This window comes from Haematobia irritans, chromosome 4 (assembly GCF_050003625.1).
Source record: "Haematobia irritans isolate KBUSLIRL chromosome 4, ASM5000362v1, whole genome shotgun sequence".
Lineage (NCBI taxonomy): Eukaryota > Metazoa > Arthropoda > Insecta > Diptera > Muscidae > Haematobia > Haematobia irritans.
This window is the reverse complement of record NC_134400.1, coordinates 100,649,569-100,676,060: the sequence shown is the minus strand read 5'-3', so window position 1 is coordinate 100,676,060 and position 26,492 is coordinate 100,649,569. Positions and strand designations below refer to the sequence as shown.

The window sequence follows — 26,492 nt, the reverse complement described above, 5'->3', positions numbered from 1 at the left end:
AGGGTCAGGCTGAAAGCAAAAAACATTCAAAGAAACACAATGCGGGTGAAATCCAAACAAAAGGTACGGCCATGTCGTTTGGCTTTCGCAAAAACCTCAATACAACGCCCAAAAAGCTAAAAAAGTTCTTAAAGGGGGAAAATGCAAAAAAGAAACAGGACAAATGCAATAATGTCTATGGAGAAGACACAGAAGCAGCCACACACGATACACAGGACGTAGGACCAGGATCTATGAGTGATGGTGGCGAAAGTCGTAATAAAATCGACACAATTGGAACAGCGACACAAATAAACAAGGATAGCAATGGCAATGCAGGTAAGTGAATCTGGGGCTAGGCAATATATAAATAAATTTGACACAATTTGATTTACTGACATGAACTAATTTATTCGATTAGATATACTTGGTAATATTCACTTTGATAAAATGGGATCTGCTGCAACAAATGCTTTGCAATCCACCACTGCTGGGCCGGCAACAATGACTGCAACTGCTGGCAATGGTAATGTTCGCTTACCTGGAGCAGGAAGCCGCTTTGGTTATCGTGGCACCATACGACCATCGTCCACTGATATAACGAGCCGCTTTCAGAAAGACTCAAACGATAATCATGAAAACAATAACAGTCCTTCAGCGGGCACTAACCCAAAGGGAGTCCTTGTGAGCAATTGTGAGTATTACAAGTGAATTGAACTTTATGTGTGCGTTGTCCATTCAGTTCAATAACATTTTATTATCGATTCTATTAAAAGCATAAATAGGTTTTTATGGGCATATTGTAATTAAACATAATTGTTTATGAGCAAAATGGGATCATATAACCATTAAAGTTTGTACTGTTGATAAGTTGGTATTCGTGCCACAGTAATTGTTTCTCCTCAATATTTATAGCCTAAACCACATAGTGGTCAGGGTATAATAAGTTTGACCGGCCAAAAAATGTGCCTACCAGAAATATAGATTTTAGACCCCATAAAATATATACCAAACGACTCAGAATCACCTCCTGAGTCGATCTAGCGCTTGGTGTCCGTCCGTCCGTCTGTCCATGTATTTGTTGTTCACAGGATTCCGGTCGCAATTATTAACCGATTTTAATGAAATTTGGTGCAGGAATTTTTTTGGGCACAAGGACGAACGCTACTGAATTTGGAAGAAATCGGATCAAATTTAGATATAGCTCCCATATATATGTATCGCCCGATTTCGACAAATGGGGTCACGTTGCGCGTTTTTTCAAACGGATCGTCACAAATTTTGGCAAAAGGTAATCTTTTCCATCGCCCTTCAAGTCTGCAAAATTACATCCAAATCGGTTCAGATTTAGATATAGCTCTCATATATATGTATCGCCCGATTTTCCCAAATTTGGCCACAAAACCTTTATTTATCAACCGATCTTACAAAAGTTGGCTAGATCCAGTCCTCTATAGTACTAATTATATGTGCAAAATTTCATCGAAATCGGTTCAAATGTAGATATAGCGACCATATATGTATCACACGATTTTGAAAAATTCGCCCCTAATAACTTTATGTTTGACCATACAGGCCTCATTTCGTAACTGATCGTACTCAAATCTTGCACAAGGTAACCTTTTGTGGTATTAATCAAACCAACAAAATATTATACAAATTGGTTCAGATTTAGATATAGCTTCCATATATATGCATTGCTCGATTTTCCAAAATTTGACCATAGTACTCTTATTTATTAACGAATGTTACTCAAATTTCAAATTTTGATGTACTAGCCGATCGTACTTATACGTACTTGTAGCTCTTACATACGAATATTGCTCGATTTTTACTAATTTGTATTTATTACCCACACTAATTTATCGATTTTCTCTTTTTTAATAATGGGCTCAATATTAGTGGCATACATCTTTAAAAAATTAAAAAATTTAATCAAAATATTATTTCTATAAAAAATTTTCTCAAAATTTTATTTCTGTGGAATTTTTTCTCAAAATTTTATTTCAATAGAAAAATTTCTCACAAAAATTTGTTTATAGAAACTTTTTCCAAAATTTTATTTTTATAGAGATTTAACAAAAAAGTTTTCTAATTTGTGTAGAATTCTACCAACTGTGGCAACCGTGGTGGAAATACAAATTTATATTCTAAGTTATAGACGTTGCATATTCATGTTTTAAGATAATAAAGTACTTAAAGGGTGATACGGTCAACATTTGGTCAAGGGAAAACGCGTGTAAATCGGTGAAATCGTTTATTTAAAAAATCAAATTAAATTTCTTTTTCAAGTTCAATTAGTATAAAATTCAGGAAAAATATTCAGTTAGGCTTTCGCTTTTCCAAATCCGAATTGCCGTGCCTCACGAATGACACCTGCCATCAGATTTTGTACATCCACCTTGTCCACCTTCTTCGCCGCAGAAAGCCAGTTTGACTTGAACTGCTGCTCGTCCTTAGCAGTTTTTTTGGTCTTCTTTAGGTTCCGCATGACAATAGCCCAGTATTTCTCAATTGGGCGGAGCTCTGGCGTGTTGGGAGGGTTCTTGTCCTTGGGAACCACCTGCACGTTGTTGGCGGCGTACCACTCCATGGCCTTTTTACCGTAATGGCAAGATGCCAAATCCGGCCAAAACTGTACGGAACAACCGTGTTTCTTCAGTAAAGACAGCAGATGTTTATTTAAACACTGAATGCGTGGCATAAAAGTAGAAAAGAAATAAAAAGGCACTGGTTTAGAAGTTGAACCAAAATATTTGGGCTTTATTTAATCAATTATTGTTCGTCAAACAATATTTACCTTCGTAGAAGCGAGAGAGTCTCAAAAAAAGAATGACCAAAAGCTTGGATGCCGAAAGGCGGGGGTTGATGACATTTGACGTTAGAAAATGTCCTTATTTTCGTACCGAAAGGCAGAGAAGGTGTAGACAAATCCTAACGGCGGGATTACACTTAAAAACGATTATATGATTGAACCAAACTAATAAAACGGCATTTGAACTTAAACATTGCCGCCCGCCTTGCAACATCCAGCCATGTTGCAAAATTTAAGAATAAGTTAAATAATATTTACATATTCAATAAGGAAATAGTGAAAGTATACAGAATGTACATTTCAGTTAACAAAAATGAGCATTTTATTTTAGTTCAATTCTTTTTTTCTCTTGTTATGGTTTCCAATTCATGTTTCATTTTTTCCAAAACATATTATTATTTACAAATGTGCTCGTTAAGCACGCGATCGTAAATGGACTCGTCAAGCCCGATCGTTGTTATTAAAATTTTAAAAAATTTGACTCGGAAGAGCCGGGTGTCGAGGACTCGTAAAGTCAGAAGGCAGTTGAAGACTACCTTACACCCAAGTGTGATATGGGGTGGCGAAGCCACAAACAATTCTCCTGGAGGAACCCCAGAAGCCGTCGTCAAAGGTTTTTTATTGGTTGCTGTTGCAACATTGTCGGCCAGAATGGCAGAATCAGTAGTCGTACTGATGGTATGTTCATCGGCAAGGGGTGCGATGCTAGAATTAATCTCCCGTTCCTCATCCAACATGGGGACGTCGTCCTCAGACTCTGGAAGGGTAGCAGCCATCTTTGCTATGTTTTCTATCTATGAAAATATAGAAAGATTTCGGAACGGAAAACCAAATTAACATAATGGTCAGGGTGACCAGAACCCGTAGGTCGCCTTACAACTTGTAGTCCGATCTATTGCGATTCGAACGCGGCCATCAACCCAAAGATTTTTCACGTAACAAAAACTAGGGAGGACGCGAGCATAACGCGACAGATAGACCTATGTTAACTCCCTAAAAGACAAGGATGTAATCCATTTGAACAAACGACGACCGTTAGTAACCCGGATGAACATCGCGAAGACGACATAATTTCCACGTAGTGGGGAGTAATAGTTCTCGTCGAGAATGTCGTGGACAAATCAAAGGTAGCATGTAAAGTTACCGCTTTCGTAAAAAGCAGACAGTTTTGTAAATATAACCGTGGGTTATCATCAAGGCGTGACCTGTAAAGCATTCCACATAATCCCATTGTTAAAACCAGTAGTGGTAAAATAGCGTCGCGCTCTATGTGAGAAGACAGCTCAGAATTATGGTGTATATTGCCCCTTGAACCAGACGCATTACTCAAATTATGGTACCCCGTCAATACGTCGTCAACGTACATGCACTTCCGTAGGACTTGTACATAAAGAGGAAACCCATTCTCCGTGTCGTCAGCCAAATGCAAAAGTTGTCCACTGTCTGTAACTAAAAGTTCCGGATAATATTTTGCAGAGAATATCTTAACTGTATTCAATGCAGAAATGTCTAGGACGGGTCAACATATATATGTCTGTATACATCTGTGTGATATCGCAATTGTACACGAATTTATACAACCTCCTCCTCAAAACGAGGAGAAACAAGTCAGATTGTTGAGTCGGACCGACGTGTAAAAATGTCATTCAAGGCAGTGAAAACCAATCGAAGTCAAATTGTCTTTTTATCGGTGGATGACCGGCGATAAGACAGATAACAAATTTTCATTTGTAGGCGTAACCTAAACTGGCCTCATATGGTATAACCATATATACCCCCGGACAAAGTCGTGGTGAATCGTCTTAATTCATGGTTTTCACAAGAAGAATGCCTCATTTCGAAGAAAGTGTGTCAGGCAACCCGTCCTTGATTTCTGATTCGTCCGGAGAAATAAGTTTTGAGATGAAGAGTATCTTCACTCAGAATCCCGTCGGTTTGTCTTTTCATAATTTTACCCGCAAAGCTTATCTGAATCAGATAAGAGAGGACGTCGGGGAAGCTCTTCTAGTTCCCAAAGTGCGGAGACGTGTCTCGTCAAGACTAGTTTCCTCGGAGAGGTCCACAGTAGTCGTGTAGACTGAAATATTCGAAGAAGGGATAGGACCCGTGACAACCCAGCCGAAGACTGTGTTTTGCGCTAGTAGCGATCCCGAAATATTCGTTCTCGTACCGTCCAACAAAATTTTCGGATAAAGATCCGCGCCCAACAGAAGGTCAACAGGACGACAAACAAATAAATTGGGGTCAGCCAAACGTAGATTTGGCATGCTAGACACAATGTCACGATTTAGAGAAAAAGATGGCAGGTTGCCGGAAATGTTCGGAAGAACGTACGCTGTAGTCTCCAGTAGGAGCGACTCATCTAGTGGGGTACCAATGCAAAGTGAACAAAGTTCTCTCGACGTGATCGAAACACTTTGATTCACTCCAGAAATTGTAGCCGAAGTCGAAGACGTGCTCAGTCCAAGTCGGTTCCGCAATCCTTCCGTAATAAAGGATGATTCCGAAGCGGGATCTATCAAGGCCCTAGCAGGATACGTGATACCCTGGTGAACGATATTCACCATTGCAGTTCCTAATAATACATTTCCAGTACGCGAAGTATGGAATACCTGTCTACTCGACGTCCCTGACACAATGCCAGTCGATGTAGAAGGTTGATCGGTATCCACTGATGCTACCCCGGTATCTCGTATAAGCGGAGCGGAAACGACCGGAGCAGTTATGGGATCATTTGATATATCCCTGTGCAGAAGAGTGTGGTGTCTTCTACCACATTTACCGCAATCATATGCGCTGGGGCAATTAGCTGCAACATGTCTGCGGGACAGACAATTCATGCAGCACTGATGGCGCCTAATAATATTCATCCTCTCAAGAACTGAAAGATTATGAAACCTAGAACACGTTCTGAGGTGATGCTGTCGTCGACAGAGAACGCATAATCTGTCAGGAGAGGATTGGGAGGAAGGAGGCGTACTTGTTGGGGAACGAGTCGTTTTCGCATTCGTGAAATGCGAGCGAATTCTTTTGTTGGCCGGAGGCCTGGCGTCAATGCCGCGGATATCGCGAAGACATGTCAATGTCTGGATTCTTTCCGTGAGAAAGAAGTCCAAATCTGACCAAGAAGACAAAGCAGACTTGTCTTTAATACTCTGTTCCCAAAGTGTAACAGTACATTTCGGCAACCTCTGAAGGCATAAAAAGACGAGGATGGGATCCCAATCGTCAGTGGCCACATCGTAGATGGACATTGTCGAAATGCATGTCGAGATACCACGTTGTAGTTTCTTCAGTCCTGAACTGGTCTCAGACTCCAAGACTGGTAAATCGAATAATAATTTGAGTTGGTGATTCACCAATAGGCGGGTATTATCATAAGTACCCCTTAGTGCCTTCCACGCAAGAGCGAAGCTTCTATGCGTGAGCGGAAATTTCGAAACAACCTCGCGAGCTTCACCACTGGTCTTCTTGAGCAAATGACACAATTTCTCAATATCGCTAAGTCGGCTATTGTTAATGTACACCGCTGTGAAGAAATCTCTAAATGTCGGCCAATTGAGAAAATCGCCGTCAAAAACATCTATATCACAAGGCGGCAGATTGAGACTGTGGGAGGAACTATTGTCTCCCCTAGAGCTGATAGAAGAGCCGCGTGACTCATCGGACCTATGGGAAACATTCAAAAGTGATATTTGGTCCTCCAACCGAGGCGATTTAGCAGAATGCTTAGATGGTGCACGTAGTGCCTCCAATTTACGTTGAATTGACTCCATGACATTCAGATAACAATTATAAGCCACGTCATATTTGCTGTCAGCAGCGGCGACTGCCTCGGTTGCGTTGCTCTGTGTGGACACAAAGTCAAGACATTCGTCGAATAAGCTCTTAACTTTTTCCCACAACGACTTAGCCTCGGAACCATGACATTCTAGTCTATAGGCGGTTAAATCATCGTCTCGCAAACTGTGAAACTTCGTTTCAAATCGGACTACTGCGTCAGTTGCTCTTGTGAAAGCAGTCAGTGGTGTAGTAGTCATTATGACCAAGTACTGTCAAACTTAAAGGGCGAAAAAATTGACACGTGATGTCCAAAACTCTCGAAAAGAGTATAAATCGATCCAAACGCTACTTCGATTTGTCGTCGAACAAATGAAAATGCAGTTTTTTTTCCAGTGTATGCGAAATGTGTATCGTCAACTCACAATATTTTTCGCAGTGTACCGAAAGTACCACAAATGTGAACAAGGTAACGTAATTACCACAAAAACACAAAAAATGAGATCAGAAAATTTCTCACAGTGTACGGAGTACAACCAATTTTTTACAGTGTATCGTCGATACACCAATTTCCTCACAGTGTATTGGAAATACCAGCTAAAATTAGCTCTGTAAGGTAAATTATAAGTATTTTAACTTTTTGTAAAAATTGGCGAAAAAATTCTCTAAGTGTATGAAAACACGTAAAGTTTCTTCAAGTGTATCGTAAATACAAGAAACCCTTTTTCGCGTGGCGAAATATATGCAAAATCTTTATTTGGAAAATATTACAATATTTTTCCCAGTGTACCCTGTGTACCAAAAGATTTTTGCAAGTGTATCGTGAATACAAAAAATATTTTCAGTGTATCGTAGAATACAAAGAATGATTTTTGCGTGGCGAATTATCGAAAAAATTGAAACTTGATATATTACGAGAGAGTTTCTCTCAGTGTATATATTATCCAAAATTTCTCCCAGTGTACGTAGATACACAAAATTTGTGCAAGTGTATTGTGAATATCACTTGCCAAATGGAAAAATTACAAAACAATAAAAAGTCGTGAACTTTAAATTGTAAAATGTCAACTTGACCGATTGTAGGGTGCACGGACTGTAAGATGCACACTACGAAACAGTAAGGTCCAACAACAACAATAATATAAAAATAAAAAAGTTTCGTGGAAACTCAAATATGTCAGTATTACGATAATATAATATATAATAAATACTGTTATTTTATTGTTTGTATCGACCGACCGTAGGGTACACTACCACGTAACACGAACGATAATAGTAAACGACCGATATCCGTAGGAATCAACAATAAATACTTTTCTCAATTGAACCTGCAAAAAATTATTTTTATAATTTCGCGCCGTAAGCGACCCACGCTAATAAACCAACGTGTATGCAGTTCGAACGTATGTTGGATGTAACACCTGTGTGCGTACGTGTGTATAGCAAGTTGAACGGCAACTGTATAACACTTTACTATTGATGCCTATTGGCAAACCAATGCTTACAACCAATGCAATTGTTTTTGTTTTTTCTATGCAGATCGAAGATCAAAAAACCAAAAGAAAAACACAACAATGTATACGCAAACAAATGACAAAATACAGCGAAAATTAAATGCAACTTTGACGTTGAATATTTGGATGAAAACAAAGTGGAATTAAACGCACTTTTCAACACTTTAATGAGAATGTAACCGGGTATTAAAGACCGACGGATAATTTAATTTTTTCTCGTAGAGATTTAATGTACAACCGATATAAAATACGAGTTGTAAAGCGACCGTAGGCGAGTGTTTATTTCTGTTTTATTTATATTTACACCGAAGGATATGCTCACTTTTTAATTATCACTGAAAGTACATACCTTGGTTGTTGATAATAAAAATATTTGTGTAATAAATTGAAAATGCCTCGTAGAGGATGGTGATCGTCGATCGTTTGTTGTTGTTGGTGATTGGCGTAGCCTTTGCCTTCGAGGAAGAAATAAAAAACACCGAATTAATACTTTCCAACAATTATTCGGCTCGAATGGACCAATGAATGCGTGGCATAAAAGTAGAAAAGAAATAAAAAGGCACTGGTTTAGAAGTTGAACCAAAATATTTGGGCTTTATTTAATCAATTATTGTTCGTCAAACAATATTTACCTTCGTAGAAGCGAGAGAGTCTCAAAAAAAGAATGACCAAAAGCTTGGATGCCGAAAGGCGGGGGTTGATGACATTTGACGTTAGAAAATGTCCTTATTTTCGTACCGAAAGGCAGAGAAGGTGTAGACAAATCCTAACGGCGGGATTACACTTAAAAACGATTATATGATTGAACCAAACTAATAAAACGGCATTTGAACTTAAACAAACACTCTTTCACGTAAATTTCTTGGTGACAGTCCCGGAAGCTATGAAAATGCTGCTTTTCAAGCCACAGGTACAGATGGCTTGCCAAACCAGATATTTCTTTGCGAACTTTGACAGTTTTATGTGCTTGAAAATATCTGCTACCTTTCTCCTTCCTTTTGCCGTATAAAACTCCTGTCCAGGAAGCTGCTTGTAGTCGGCTTTGACGTAGGTTTCGTCGGCCATTACCACGCAGTCAAACTTCGTCAGCATCGTCGTGTACAGCCTCCGGGATCGCGCTTTGGCCGTCGTATTTTGTTTATCATCGCGATTTGGAGTCACTACCTTCTTGTAAGTCGATAGTCCGGCTCGTTTTTTGGCTCGATGCACGGTTGTAGACGATACACCCAGCTTATTTGCGGCATCTCGGAGAGAGAGGTCAGGGTTTCGCTTGAAACTACCGGCAACTCTCTTTGTCGTCTCAGCGGCTTCCGGTTTTCGATTTCCCCCCGATCCAGACTTCCTGGCTGTCGACAAACGTTCCCCAAACACTTTGATTAGATTTGTAACGGTTGATTTGGCAACTTTTAGCGATTTTGCCAGCTTTGCGTGCGAGTAGCTCGGATTTTCGCGATGCGCGAGCAAAATTTTGGTACGCTGCTCTTCTTTCTTGGACGGCATTTTGACAACTGAAGAGTGAATTCCAAAATCAAAATAGGAGCAGCATTCTACACACACACACCTTGAAAATGAGGGGTGTTCAGGTTTTTTAAATGCAAAATTGAAAGAAATACGTCAAGTTTGTATTGACCAAATTTTGACCGTAACACCCTTTAGAACCATTTTTGTTTTGTAAACTTTTTTAAATTGACGAAAAATATAGTAGGGAAAATTGTTTGGGAATGTATGGGAAAGTAGGGAACTTTTTTTGTCCTTGTAGGGTAAACCGAACATATTTCCTGGCAACATTGACTATGAGCTACAGTCAGATTGACACAAAGCACCCATAGACATGTACCCCTTAATTTTCTTAAAGATGCAACTGCGGTTTATCTCCCAGACCTATACGTTACCCCACAAATGCTTATGATTACTAATTCTGTAATGGTGGTTTAGGGTATGATATAGTCGGCCCCGCCCGACTTTCTACTTTACTTACTTGTTTTAATAGGTGGTTGAAAACGTAGCGTCGTTGAATTTTGATTAAAACCTTATAATATTGTATGAATTATGTTTAGAACAAATTATTTGCCAAATTGTCATATTCCCGATGTTCCAAATTTAGAATAACACCCCTTGCCTCAAGTTTCAGACTTAAATTATGTTATCTGGTTTTCTTACATTTTTGGTGGTGGCGTCTTGACAAGGATGCGGTGTTTTATTTTTTTACCCTCCACCATAGGATGGGGGTATATTAACTTTGCCATTCCGTTTGTAACACATCGACCCCGTAAAGTATATACAGTGAAACCTCTGAAAGGTGGACACCCGCGGTCGCCTAAATTTTGACCACCTTTGAGAGGTTTCCAGGATTGAGAGGTTAATTCTAATATGTTAATATAGCAATCATCCCCAGGCAACTGTCCATGTTAGGGAGGTGTCCGGTTTCCAGAGTGTCCAAGTTTGAGAGGTTTCACTGTATATTCAGGGTCGTGGTGAAATTCTGAGTAGATTAGCAATGTCCATCTGGCACAAGTAGTTGTTATTGATGTAGGTCGGACGGTATTGCAAATGGGCCATATCGGTCCATAATTATATATAAATCGATTCCCATATTAGACTTGCGGAGCCCCTAGTATATGGTATCTAACAACCATGCAAAAATTGATTCATATCACTCCATAATTATAAATAGCCCCCATATAAACCGTTCGCCCAAATTTGGCCTGCGGAGCTTCCACGAGGGCAAATTTCTTCCTACCCGGTATAAGTTTGATGTGGGATGTTGCTATGTGAAATTGATTCATATCGCTCAATAATTATATAGCCCCCATATAAACCGATCCCCAGCTTTGGCCTGCGGAGCTTTCACGAGGGCAAATTTCATCCGATCCGGTTGAAACTTGGAACGTGGTGTTAGTATGTGGTATCTAGAAGCCATGCAAAACTTTATCCATATCGGCCCATAATTATATATAGCCCCCATAGCAGTGACTGCAAGAATTATCCCCTGGTTGACGGTGATATATAAAGGATGTATAAACTTAGCATATATTCCAGAAAAGTGGAGGGAAACAAAAGCCGTTTTCATACCTAAAGCGGGAAAAGCCTCTCACTCGAGTGCGAAGGATTTCCGACCAATCAGCTTATCCTCACTCCTACTTAAGACTCTGGAGAGGATGATAGACATTTATCTTAGAACTAGCATCGATTCAAGTTTGCTCTCGAAACGACAGCATGCATACTCGAAGGGCAGGTCTACTGAGACCGCTTTGCATGAACTAGTCAGCTTTATTGAAAGCTCACTATTTGTCAATGAATACACATTCGTGGCGTTTCTAGACATCGAGGGGGCATTCAATAACGTCAATCCGAGCTCTATATTAAATGGACTGGCAACTCTGAATGTTGATCCAGGTATAATTAGGCTGCTAGACGAACTGCTACTGAGGAGATGTATTTCGGCCACACTGGGACAACCAAACATACAAAGGTATGTGAACAGAGACACTCTCCAAGGAGGAGTTCTATCACCTCTTCTTTGGAATGTTGCTATAAACAACTTTCTGGTTTCCCTAGAAAAAGAAAGGATAAAAGTGGTGGCATACGCAGATGATATGGCTCTAGCAGTCAGGGGAAAATTCCCATCCACAATCAAAGAAGAGAGCCCTCCGGATGACTGAGAAATGAGCGAAAGAGAATGGTCTTGGATTAAATCCTGCCAAGACAGAATTAGTCATGTACTGCAAAACTCCCACGGTTAAGCCCATATCCTTAGGGGGTATTGAAATTGCCTTTGGTGAGTGTGCAAAATACCTTGGCGTTATTTTGGACAGGAAGCTGAACTTTAGGCTTAATATTGAAGAAAGGGGAGGAAAGCCACGGTAGCTTTGTACTCGTGCAAAAAGGCAATAGGAAAACAGTGGGGACTAAAACCTCAAATTGTGCATTGGCTATACACGGCAGTGTTTAGACCTAAAATGCTATATGGTGTTGTAGTCTGGTAGCCGGCACTTCAGAAGCCGACAAATTTAGACAAAGTTCAGCGTTTGGCGGGCTTGTGTATCTCAGGCGCATTTAGTAAGACAGGAACAGATTCCCTTAATGTCATGCTGCATCTATTGACTTTAGACATTTTGGCCAAACAGTCAGCTGCAACAACGGCTGTGCGGTTGCGCGAGCTATCGCTGTGGTCGGAAAAAATGTACGGTCACAGTTCGGTCCTCAAAATAATGCCAGATGTGCCTAACGTAGTGGATTACACTTTTCGACAAAAAGTTTGAAACTCTAATTCCCAACAGTGAGGCGTGGTGAATACAGACCCCGGGGAATAAAAGATATATAGATTTCTACACTGATGGCTCCAAATTGGATGGACAAGTGGGTTTCGGAGTATATTCTAATGATCTGGAACTTCCAATAGCGAAAAGATTACCTAATCACTGTAGTGTTTTTCAGGCTGAAATATTAGCAATAAGAGAGGTGGCGAATTGGCTGAGAAGTAATGTTCCAAAAATGTTGGCGTTAATATATACTCAAACAGTATATATATCTATATATCTATATATATCTATATATATATATAAAATTCAATCTATGTTTGTTTATTTGTTTGTTTGTTTGTTTGTTTGTTTGTATGTTCCGAGTTGGCTCCGAAACGGCTGAACCGATTTACTTGAAACTTTCAGAGATCGTAGGGGGCGTTCATGTGGTGAAAATAGGGTACCTCATTTTTTTACACCTGGTCGCGGAGGGGGACCTCCCCTTCGTCGGACTTTTTTAAAATTGGACCAAAGTTGACCGATTTGCTTGAAGATTGGGGTTGGCATCTAGACAAAGATCCGCTACTTTTTATTTCGATATTTGGTGGCGGAGGGGGGCCTCCCCTTTGTTCGACTTTTTTTTAAGTACAGTGAAAAAACCAAAATTCTTTAAATTATCTGAGATTTACAGAGAACATGTGGTGAGGTTATGGAATTAATATGGAGTACCCGATGATTTCATATGTGGATGGGGAGGGGGACTTCCCCCTTGACCTACTTTTTGAAACTTGGAACAAAATTATGCGATTTGCTTGAAATTTTCATTGAATGTGGGGGTTGGCAACTGTTGGGGTTATGAATTTTATATCAGGTTCTTAATTTTTTAATAAAAATAAAAGGGTATAGGGAGACATCCGCTTCTCTTAAGTACATACAGAGAAACAATTAAACTTTTACCGAGTTACTTGAAATTTACAGAGGACTGGGGAGAGGTTACGATATTAATAGTTGATACCTGATTTTTTGATATTTGGACGGAGGAGGGGCCGCCCTTTTAGGCTTATAATTTGCTTGACATTTTCTGGGACGTTTACAAAAGATACGCTACATCACTTTTCGATATTTAGTCGGGGAGGAGGTCCTCCTCTAAAACTGCAAAAAAAACAACAATTCTTAATTTTTCTTGAAATTTACATAGGCAGTGGGGGAAGTTTATGAACGAAGAGGCAACCTTCCTTGCCCCACACTTGAAGGAAAGTTTCAAGAATTTTCAGGGAATGTTAGGGGTGCTATTCACTACGGTGTTTGTCGATATTGTATCGGGGAAAGTGACGTCCCTTTAAAACAATAGAGCAAAATTTAAACATCGCCGATCTACTTGAAATTTACAGGGAACGTGGGAGGAGGTGATTAAATTTATACATGATTTTTAAATTAGATATGAGATATGATTTTTCGATATCTGGTTGGGGATTGAAATAAACTTTGTCGATTTACTTCGATAGAATTTATAGGGACCATTGAGTCGTTGCGAAATTAATATAGGGTACGGGATAGTCCGATATCAGGTCGGAGTGGAGCGAAGGTGGGGAGAAGGTTCCCTTTTGTCCGTTTTTTTATTTTTTAAATTGAAAGTGGAGGATTGTCCGTAAATGGGAACTCGGTACATAATTTTATGATTTTTGCACAGGCTTCTGCCAGACTTCTTTTTAGTAAAGAACTTAAATTTACATGAAATTGGCAGCCAACGTAGAGGGTGCATCATTTTCCAACATTTTAGCAAATGTTAATGTGGTAAAATTTTTTACTACTTTTGCTTTTTCCGATTTATTGGATGGGAAACAGTAATTCTTTGTATGTTATAATATAGTGCTTAATTTTCAGATATGTTGAGGAGAAGGATACCTTTCCTTGACAAACCACACTTAAAATTCACAAGAAATATAGAAGATTGTCCAACTACTTGAATACAGAACATTATTAAACAAATTTGGAGGAAAGGGTACACCCACTCCCGCCGTATTTGTACCTATAAACGAAAAATCAAGTAGTCCGATTTGTTTAAAAGAATTCAAATCTTTTCGAATTTGTTTTCAGCACGAAGGATATAGTTGACTAAGTTAAAGCAAAATGTTCCTCCAAAAACGCTTCGGAAGGCGCAGCGAAACGGGCCGGGTTACGCTAGTATATATATATATAGGGAGCCACCGTGGTGCAATGGTTAGCATGCCCGCCTTGCATACACAAGGTCGTGGGTTCGATTCCTGCTACGACCGAACACCAAAAAGTTTTTCAGCGGTGGATTATCCCACCTCAGTAATGCTGGTGACATTTCTGAGGGTTTCATAGCTTCTCTAAGTGGTTTCACTGGAATGTGGAACGCCACTATGTGGTTTAGGGTATAAAAAATGTCTATAAGAGTTTTAAAATTTAGGTTCCTTTATGTTAATATCACGTAAATATTTTTTCAGTGTTGCTATGTAGTTGATAGAGAGAGGTACCTTACATTCTGCGATCTTTATGTAATTTTGCCGTTAATTTTTAGTTTTTTTGAAAGTCACTGGATCTGTTGAAGATAGCCCAACCGACTTAAATACAGTACATGGTTGTATTTACGAATACCTTCTCCTTCCCTGCAAAAAAAAAGCGTCGCCAAAAAAGTAATGAAAATGTTCTTTTTGGATCCGGAAGTGGTGCAAAATTGACGCAGAAGCGATGAATTTAACATGGGCTTGTCATAGGACGGAAGTCCTATGACAAGCCCATTCAGTGCAAATTCAGTGCCGGTGCACTGAATTTGCATCACTTCTTTAGGTGTGATCCGAATTCAATAAGTAAAGCAGAAAGTCGGGCGGGGCCGACTATATCATACCCTAAACCACCCTTACTGAATTAGTAAACATAAGCAGTTGTGGGGTAACATTGATATAGGTATGGGAGATAAACCGCAGTTGCATATTTAAGAAAATTAAGGGGTACATGTTTATGGGTGATTTGTATCAATCTGACTATAGCTCATAGTCAGTGTTGCCAGGGAAAATTTTCGGTTTACCCTACAAGGACAAAAAAAGTTCCCTACTTTTCCATACATTCCCAAACAATTTTCCCTACAATATTTCTTGTTAAATTTAAACAATTTTTACAAAACAAAAATGGTTCTAAGTACTTTATTATCCTAAAACATGAATATGCAACGTATAACATATAACTTAGAATATAAAATTGTATTACCACCACGGTTGCCACAGTTGGTAGAATTCTAACCAAAATAGTATTTTTTTTTTTTTGTTAAATCTCTATAAAAATAAAATTTTGGAAAAAGTTTCTATAAACAAATTTTTGTGAGAAATTTCTGTATAGAAATAAAATTTTGACACTAAATTGAGAAAAAATTCCATGGAAATAAAATTTAGAGAAATTTTTTTATACCCTTCACCACTACTGTAGTACAGGGTATAATAAGTTTGTGCATTTGTATGTAACGCCAAGAAGGAAAAGTCTGAGACCCATCGTTTAGTATACCGATCGTCTTAGAATTAAATTCTGAGTCGATTTAGCGTATATCAACCGTTTTTACTCAAATTCCGTACATCCAAATATTTTATGGGTCTCGAAAAACTTGCAAAATATCATCCAAATCGGTTCAGATTTGGATATATCTCCCATATATAGCTTTCGCCCGATTTACACTCATATGACCACAGAGGCCAATTTTGAACTCCTATTTAGTTGAAATTTTGCACAGGGAGTAGAATTAGCATTGTAACTACGCGTGCCAAATTTGGGTGAAATCGGTTCAGATTTGGATATATCTCCCATATATAGCTTTCGCCCGATTTACACTCATATGACCACAGAGGCCAATTTTTTGCTCCGATTTAGTTGAAATTTTGCACAGGGAGTAGAATTAGCATTGTAGCTATCCGTGCCAAATTTGGTTGAAATCGGTTCAGACTTGGATATATCTCCCATATATAGCTTTCGCCCGATTTACACTCATATGACCACAGAGGCCAATTTTTTGCTCCGATTTAGTTGAAATTTTGCACAGGGAGTAGAATTAGCATTGTAGCTATGCGTGCCAAATTTGGTTGAAATCGGTTCAGATTTGGATATATCTCCCATATATAGCTTTCGCCCGATTTACACTCATATGACCACAGAGGCCAATTTTTTGCTCCGATTTAGTTGACATTTTGCACAGGGAGTAGAATTAGTTGCTATGCGTGCCAAATTTAGTTGAAATCGGTTCAGATTTAGATATAGCTCCCATATATATGTTTTTCTGATTTCGACAAAAATGGTCAAAATACAAATTTTGTCGAAATTTCTTTAAAAAAAAAATAGGCAAAATTTTATTGCTATAGAAAATTTCGTTGAAATTTTATTGCTTCAACAATCTCTTCGAAATTTTGTAGCTATAGAAAATTTCGTCAAAATTTTATTGCTATAGAATATATATATGCTATAGAAAATTTCGTTACAATTTTATTGCTGTAGACAATTTTGTCAAAATTTTATTGCTATAGACAATTTTCGTTCACATTTTTTTGGTATAGAAAATTTTCGTTGATATTTTTGGTATAGAAAATTTTATAGAAATTGGATAGCAATAGAATTTTGTTGCAATAGAAAATTTCGTCGACATTTTATTGCTGTAGAAATGTTTGTGGAAATTTTGATGCTATAGAAAATTTTGTTGAAATTTGATGGCTATTAAAAATTTCGTCGAAATTTTATTTGTATAGAAAATTTGATCAAAATTTTATTTGTATAGAAAATTTGCTACAGAAAATTTCATCAAAACTTTGTTGCCAAAGAAAATTTTGTTGAAATCTTATTTCTATAGTATATTTCGCTGAAATAGTATTTCTATAGAAAATTTCGCTGAAATTTTATTGGCATAGCAAATGTAGTCAAAATTGTATTACTATAGAAAATTTTGTCGAAATTTCATTTCTAAAAAAATTAGTGGAAATTTTATTGCTATACAAAATTTCGATCGTTATTGCATAAACAATCTCTTCGAAATTTTGTAGCTATGGAAAATTTCTTCAAAATTTTTGTTGCTATAGAAATTGCATTGCTTTCGACAAAATGGTCAAAATACCAAAATTTTCCTTGTAAAATCGCCACTGCTTAGTCGAAAAGTTTTAAAACTGACTCTAATTTTCCTAAACTTCTAATACATACATATCGAGCGATAAATCATAAATAAACTTTTGCGAAGTTTCCTTAAAATTGCTTCAGATTTAAATGTTTCACATATTTTTTACTAATATTGTGTTCCACCCTAGTGCATTAGCCGACATACATTTTGAGTCTATAGATTTGTAGAAGTCTATCAAATTCTGTCCAGATCGAGTGATATTTAAATGTATGTATTTGGGACAAACCTTTATATATAGCCCGCAACACATTTGACGGATGTGATATCGTTTCGAAAATTTAGATCTACAAAGTGGTGCAGGGTATAATATAGTCGGCCCCGCCCGACTTTAGACTTTCCTTACTTGTTTTTCATTCTTTTTGTTTTGTTATTGTTGGTTTTGTTCTTTAAGCATTGTTGTTGTTTTTTATTGCAGCTTAAAACCATACATTGACTAAACTACAAGTGTAGCTTAACCAACAGAGGAAAAGAATGTTTGTAAAATTTATTTGGGCAAAGCCCTATAGACTGCAAGATGGTTGGATGGACGCACGTTTCGGAATTACCACATTCCTCATCAGCATTCCTCTGTTGGTTAAGCTACACTTGTAGTTTAGTCAATGTATGGTTTTAAGCTGCAATAAAAAACAACAATAATGAGAAAATTTTTTTATAGAAATAATATTTTGAAAAAAATTTCTATAGAAATACAATTTTGACAAAATTTTCTATAGAAATAAAATGTTGACAAAATCTTCTACAGGAATAAAGTTTTGACAAAAATTTCTATAGAAATATTTGTTTGGTAGATTTGTGGTAATCTTCACATTTTGTTAGATTTTGACGAGTGGTAACTGTTGTTACCACACATTGTTAAAGATCAAGCCTTGCCGGCTTCTAATTTCCTCCACTAGAGCCACCAAAATGTAAAAATTATTACAAATTGTGTTGAGTGAAAATGTCCCTACATTGTGGTCCAACGTGCCTACAAAACGCTAAATATTAGAAAACCCCTATATATAGGGAATTAGCCCTACTTCTAGCAACACTGCCTGTAGTTGATATTGCACCTACGGAGTTAGTATACCACTAATATTGAGCCCATTTTTAAAAAAGAGAAAATCGTTCAATTAGTGTGGGTAATAAATCCAAAAATTGTAAAAATTGAGCAATATTCTTATGTAAGAGCTACAAGTACGTATAAATACGATCGGCCAGTACATCAAAATCTGAAATTTGAGTAACATTGGTTAATAAATAAGAGTATTATGGCCAAATTTGGGAAAATCGAGCGATGCATATATATGGAAGCTATATCTAAATCTGAACCAATTTGCATAATATTTTGCGAGTTTGATTAATACCACAAAAGGTTACCTTGTGCAAGATTTGAATAAGATCAGTTAAGAAATGAGGTCTGTATGGTCAAACATAAGGTTATTAGGGGCGAATTTTTCAAAATCGGGCGTTACATATATGGGAGCTATATCTACATCTGAACCGATTTCGATGAAATTTTGCACATATAGTTAGTACTATAGAGGACTGGATCTAGCCAACTTTTAGTAAGATCGGTTAATAAATAAGGGTTCTATGGCCAAATTTGGGAAAATCGGGCTATACATATATATGGGAGCTATATCTAAATCTGAACCGATTTCGATGATTTTTTGCACATATAGTTAGTGCTATAGAAGCCTTCATTTAGCCAAATTTGAGTAAGATCGGTTGATAAATAAGCGCTTTATGGTCAAATTTAGACAAATCGGGCGGTACATATATATGGAAGCTATAGCTAAATCTGAACCGATTTCGATGATTTTTTGCATATATAGTTAGTGCTATAGAAGATTATATTTAGCCAACTTTGAGCAAGATCGGTTGATAAATAAAGGTTTTGTGGCCAAATTTGGGAAAATCGGGCGATACTTATATATGAGAGCTATATCTAAATCTGAACTGATGAAATTTTGCAGACTTGAAAGGCGATGGAAAAGATTACCTTTTGCCAAATTTAGTGATGATCCGTTTGAAAAAAAGCGCAACGTGACCCCATTTGTCGAAATCGGGCGATACATATATATGGGAGCTATATCTAAATTTGATCCGATTTCTTCCAAATTCAATAGCGTTCGTCCTTGTGTCCAAAAAACTCCCTGTACCAAATTTCATCAAAATCGGTTAATAATTGCGACCGGAATCCTGTGAACAACAAATACATGGACAGACGGACGGACACCAAGCGCTAGATCGACTCAGGAGGTGATTCTGAGTCGATCGGTATATATTTTATGGGGTCTAAAATCAATATTTCTGGTAGGCACATTTTTTGGCCGATCAAACTTATTATACCCTGACCACTATGTGGTTTAGGGTATAAAAATTCTGTGATATTTTGTCAAATAAAAAATTTTTATAATTTTTAATGGATTGTAACGCTTGTCGGAAATGTTTGACCTCAAATATTTTCAAAAATTCACAATTTTTTCAGATTGGATTCAGCATTTTTTTCGACAAAATTTAAATGATTTGTACCATTTTATGAATTCTTACTCTGTTTTTAACCTAATTTAAACAAAAAAGTTAAAATTTCCCATTAAAAATATGAAAAAACCAATATAAAAAATTTAATTAAAAGGACTTCCCGGGTAGTTAAAATAAAGAACATTATTGGGAGTGAATCTTCTGGAAGTGCTTTTAAAGTTGTGCCTTTGGTATATATATATATATATATATATATATATATATATATATATATATATATATATATATATATATATATATATATATATATATATATATATATATATATATATATATATATATATATATATATATATATATATATATATATATATATATATATATATATATATATATATATATATATATATATATATATATATATATATATATATATATATATATATATATATATATTTTCCTGAAATTCCTAGGAGGAACATAGGGCCGTAACAAATGCATTCCATTTTGTTCTGTCATTAGCTAAGTTTTTTAGTTCTCGCCAAGTGTATCCCGCATCGTGTATTTCGGCATCTACTAGTCTTCTCCACGTGTTCGCTGGTCTACCTCTTCTTCGGCTTCCCTGTGGATTCCAGTCAAGTGCTGTTCTTGTTATGTCATCGTGCGGCTTCCTCAAGGTATGCCCGATCCACATCCATTTTCTTCTTCGAATTTCCAATAGTACAGATTGCTGCTTGGTGGTACGCCATAGTTCTTCGTTTGTGATAGTATTTGGCCAAAATATTCGTACTATTTTCCTTAGGCAGCGATTAATAAATACTTGAATAGCCTGTAGTTCTTTGTTTGCGGAATTCCATGTCTCACAGCCATACAGTATTACTGATTTTATGCTTGCGTTGAAGATTTTGATTTTCGTGTTCCTCGATATATATGTTGAACGCCGTACTTTCTCTAGGGACGCGAAAGCGGCTCGGCCCTTATTGAAGCGATTTTTTATATCTTCGGAGGAACCACCTTCGGATGTTATAATGCTTCCCAGGTAGCAGAATGTATTTACATTTTCAATTGGCTTCCGATTTACTGCAATTGTATCATTGTTGCTCGCATTGATTCGCATGACTTTTGTTTTTTGGATATTTATGGACATTCCAGCAGTCGCCGCATACTTATTTAGATCGTTCAGCATACCTTGGATTTCTGTGCCCTTATGCGCAATCAGGCAGATATCGTCGGCGTAGTCGAGATAGCAGAGGTTTCCTTGTAGTCCCCAGGTTATACCTCTGTGACTTTGGGATACTCGTGACATTATTACATCGAGGAGTATGTTGAAGAGGAGTGGTGAGAGGACACATCCTTGGCGTACGCCTATCTCGACTGTTATTTGGTCGCTAAGCTGCTGTTCGTGTCGTATTCGGCAAGTTGCACCGTCGTACAGGCTAGCTATTAGGCGGATTATTTTTTTTTTTTTGGAACTCTCTTACATTCCAGCGCTTTCAGTAATGCTTCGTGTCGTATGGTATCAAAAGCTTTTGTAAAGTCAATGAAGCACAGATAAAGTGGTGAACGCCACTCAACGGATTGTTCGACTATTATTCGTATAGTGTTGACATGGTCGACACAAGACCGCCGCGCTCTAAAGCCAGCCTGTTCGTTTCTCAAGCCTGGATTTACAAAGTCTGATAACCGCTTGTTCAGGATATGTGATATTACTTTGTTGACCATGTTTAATAATGTGATTCCCCTCCAGTTCTTGCATAGAGATAGGTCGCCTTTCTTCGGGAGCAAAGTAATAATTCCTTCCTTGACTTCCGTCGGTAAGACTTCTGTTGACCAAAAATTTGATACAAATGGTTGTAAAAGTTCGGCACTCAGCGAGCTATCGGCTTTCAATAACTCCGGAGATATGTTGTCTGGGCCAGGAGATTTGTGGGACTTCAGAGATGAAATTGCTTGGGCTATTTCTGGTATGTTGGGACAGGAAGTGTCAAAATGTAGTGCTTCTTCATGCTGAGAGCAATTGCAGATGTTTTCCAGGGGGTGTGTGGGTGCCGTGAACAGCTCTTTGTAGTATGTTTCCCATATTTTGATTTGCTCCTCTTTTATTGACGTTAACTCGCCGTTACTGCTTCTTAATGGCTTGGATGTTGCTGTCGATGACCTCGTCAGCTGTCGAACTGATTTATATAAGTCTCGGCTGCGATGTGTGTCTGCTGCTGCTTGTGCTGTTAGGGCGATCTGGTTGCTCCAGTTCCTTTTGTCCGATCAAGCGCTTTTTTTCACCATTTTGTCCAGTCTAGCGTGCTCTCTTTGTGCTAGTGTTTTCGCGTTCCTTGTTTTAGCAGAATTGGTAGCATTTTTTGCTTCCGACCGCATGCGAATAAGATCCCATGTTTTATCAGTTATCCATGGTTTCTTCGTCATTGTTTTGTAGCCGATATGTTCCTCTGCGGCTTTAATCAATATGTTCTTCGTGTGTGTCCATGTGTCATTTGTAGAATGGTTGTTAAACGCGTCTCTTATAGCATTGGTAAAATCAGATTTGGTAGTAGGATTTTCTAGTTTTGCAGTGTCGAACCTTTTCTGGCCTCTTGAGCCCTTTTTTATTGCGGCTACTTTAAGGCGGATGGTGGCGGTTAGCAAGTGATGATCGGTGAATATATCTGCTCCTCGCTTATTTCGCACATCTAGGAGAGAACCTCTCCAATTTTTACTTATGGCTATGTGATCGATTTGATTTTCGGTCATACCGTCGGGTGAGACCCATGTCACTTTGTGTATGCGTTTATGGGGAAATAATGTTCCACCAATTACCAGGTTGTGATTTAGACAAAAATTTTTAAAGAGTTCACCATTTTCGGTCATATTGCCAATTCCGTGTCGGCCCATTGTTTTCTCCACGCCATTGTTGTTGGCACCTAATTGTGCATTGAAATCGCCGAGTAAAATTATAATGTCACCTCGCTTAACATCCTGAAATACTTTGGCAAGGCTGTTATAGAATCCTTCTGCTCTATTTGTGCTGTATCCGTCGGTGCGTAGCACTGTATGATTGTTGTATTTCTCGCTCTTGTTCGAAATCTTGATGATATGATTCGGTCAGAATATGCTTTCCATTGCATTAAAGCCTGGTATGCATTTTTTGAGAGGAGGATGCCGACACCACCCTCTCTTCGCTGGTCCGCTTGTTTGCCGGAGAATAATAGTCTTAGGCCGTTCGGCGCTGAGAACTCGCCAGACCCTGGCCATCTCACTTCGGATATGCCGAGGACGAGGAGATTATATTGAAGGAATACATTGCAGAGTTGTCCCAGTTTTGATGTCTCCAGAAGGGTACGTACGTTCCAGGTTCCAATTCGTGATCCATGTTTGAGGCTAAAGGTCGTCATCGGTTTATCGGTTTGGTTATGGTAGGATGTATGTGTTACGGTTTCGTTGATCGTGTAGATTTAGGACGAGTGAGGGATCGACCCACAGCGTCCAATTCTGGTGTCAGGGTTGCTGACTAAGCACCCAGACGTGCTTTGGTAGCATGGTATGGATACCATGCACCTGAGAAGGTTATACCGCCTACGGCCGGTCGACAGAGCCTCGTTTGCTAGGGAACAGGGAGCACCAAGTCTATGCGACAGTGGGTGAGGTTGTCTTTTGAAGAGGATAGGTTGTGCATTACGCGTCACTCTCCCTTGCATCCCTTTGGTAGAACTTCCAAATTTTTTTGCTGGGTTATTGAAAATTGTAAGAAAATTCTAATGTCGGCCAGTGTCGACCATATTGAAACTGGGTGTCAAATTTCATAGGCGTACTATCGCAAATTTGATTTCACATAACCGTATGAAATTTGGTGCTATACACACAAAACAAGTTTACTTGGATCCAAAGATTTTGACCTTCCCTTAAGCATTTTGGTATTGATTCCGAGCCAAAGATGCGGCTTCTTTAAAATAAAGATTTTTATACCTTTCACCACTACTGTGGTACAGGGTATAATAAGTTTGTGCATTTGTATGTAACGCCAAGAAATAGTGGTCATAGACCCATCTTTTAGTATACCGATCGGCTTAGAATTAAATTCTGAGTCGATTTAGCGATGTCCGTCTGTCTGTCTGTCTGTCTGTTTGTCTGTCCGTCCGTCTGTCTGTATACGTAATTTTGTGCACAAAGTACAGCTCGCAATTTAAGTCCGATCGTCCTCAAATTTGGCAGAGGGCCGTTTCTTGGGACAGAGACAATCGCTATTGGTTTTGGAAAAAATCGGTTCAGATTTAGATATAGCTGTCATATATATTTATCCCCGATGTGGTCATAGTTAGCGTGTTTATCAACCGATTTTCTTGAAATACCGTACATCCAAATATTTTATGAATTTCGAAAATCTTGCAAAATATCAGCCAAATCGGTTCAGATTTAGATATAGCTCCCATATATATCTTTCGCCCGATATGGACTTATATTTTTGACTAGATTTTTTGCCGAATTTTGTTGAAATTTTGCACTAGGAGTACAATTAGTAGTATAGTCAAGTGTGCAAAATTTGTATGAAATCGGTTCAGATTTAGATATAGCTCCCATATATATCTTTCGCCCGATATGGACTAATATGGTCCTAAAAACCAGAGCTTTGGCCCAATTTGGTTGAAACTTTGCACAGGGAGTAGATTTAGCATTGTAGCTATGCGTGCCAAATTTGATTGAAATCGGTTCAGATTTAGATATAGCTTCCATATATATTTTTCGCCCGATATGGACTTATATGGCCCCAGAAGCCAGAGTTTTGGCCCAATTTGGTTCAAATTTTGCACTAGGAGTACAATTAGTAATATAGTAATGGTCAAAATACAAACATTTTCCTTGTCAAATCGCCACTGCTTAGTCGAAAAGTTGTAAAAATGACTCTAATTTTCCTAAACTTCTAATACATATATATCGAGCGATAAATCATAAATAAACTTTTTCGAAGTTTCCTTAAAATTGCTTCAGATTTAAATGTTTCCCATATTTATACCCTTCACCACTACTGTGGTACAGGGTATAATAAGTTTGTGCATTTGTATGTAACGACAAGAAGGAGTAATCATAGACCAACCTTTTAGTATACGGATCGGCTTAGAATTAAATTCTGAGTCGATTTAGCGATGTCCGTCTGTCTGTCTGTCCGTCTGTCTGTCCGTCTGTCTGTCTGTCTGTCTGTCTGTCTGTTGATGTATTTTTGTGTGCAAAGTACAGCTCGCAGTTTTAGTCCGATTGTCCTAAAATTTGGTATAGGGTCCTGTCTCGGCTCAAAGACGATCCCTATTGATTTTGGAAAAAATCGGTTCAGATTTAGATATAGCTGCCATATATATTTTTCACCGATCTGGTCATAATTGGCGTGTATATCAACCGATCTTCCTCAAATTCCGTACATCCGAATATTTTATGAGTCTCGAAAAACTTGCAAAATATCAGCAAAATCGGTTCAGATTTAGATATAGCTCCCATATATAGCTTTCGCCCGATTTAGACTCATTTGCCCACAGAGGCCAATTTTTTGCTCCGATTTAGTTGAAATTTTGCATAGGGAGTAGAATTGGCGTTGTAACTATGCGTGCCAAATTTGCTTGAAATCGGTTCAGATTTGGATATATCTCCCATATAAAGCTTTCGCCCGATTTACACTCATATGACCACAGAGGCCAATTTTTAACTCCGATTTAGTTGAAATTTTGCACAGGGAGTAGAATTAGCATTGTAGCTATGCGTGCCAAATTTGGTTGAAATCGGTTCAGATTTAGATATAGCTCCCATATATATGTTTTTCTGATTTCGTCAAAAATGGTCAAAATACCAACATTTTCCTTGTAAAATCGCCACTGCTTAGTCGAAAAGTTGTAAAAATGACTCTAATTTTCCTAAACTTCTAATACATATATATCGAGTGATAAATCATAAATAAACTTTTGCGAAGTTTTCTTAAAATTGCTCCACATTTAAATGTTTCCCATATTTTTATACCCTTCACCACTACTGTGGTACAGGGTATAATAAGTTTGTGCATTTGTATGTAACGCCAAGAAGGAGTAATCATAGACCAACCTTTTAGTATACGGATCGGCTTAGAATTAAATTCTGAGTCGATTTAGCGATGTCCGTCTGTCTGTCTGTCCGTCTGTCTGTCCGTCTGTCTGTCCGTCTGTCTGTCTGTCTGTCTGTTGATGTATTTTTGTGTGCAAAGTGCAGCTCGCAGTTTTAGTCCGATTGTCCTAAAATTTGGTATAGGGTCCTGTCTCGGCTCAAAGACGATCCCTATTGATTTTGGAAAAAATCGGTTCAGATTTAGATATAGCTGCCATATATATTTTTCACCGATCTGGTCATAATTGGCGTGTATATCAACCGATCTTCCTCAAATTCCGTACATCCGAATATTTTATGAGTCTCGAAAAACTTGCAAAATATCAGCAAAATCGGTTCAGATTTAGATATAGCTCCCATATATAGCTTTCGCCCGATTTAGACTCATTTGCCCACAGAGGTCAATTTTTTGCTCCGAT

General features: G+C 38.0%; 1 protein-coding gene across 7 annotated transcripts in view; it reads left to right on the top strand.

The window, feature by feature from the left end:
• The window catches only part of LOC142236666 (uncharacterized), a 325,873-nt gene that overhangs the window by 174,148 nt on the left and 125,233 nt on the right, over positions 1 to 26,492 (top strand). For all 7 annotated transcript variants that reach the window (XM_075307904.1, XM_075307903.1, XM_075307902.1 and 4 more), the window contains 2 exons: positions 3 to 318; positions 401 to 673. In XM_075307904.1, the coding sequence (XP_075164019.1) occupies positions 3 to 318; positions 401 to 673 (589 nt within the window). The remainder of the gene's footprint in view (positions 1 to 2; positions 319 to 400; positions 674 to 26,492) is intronic.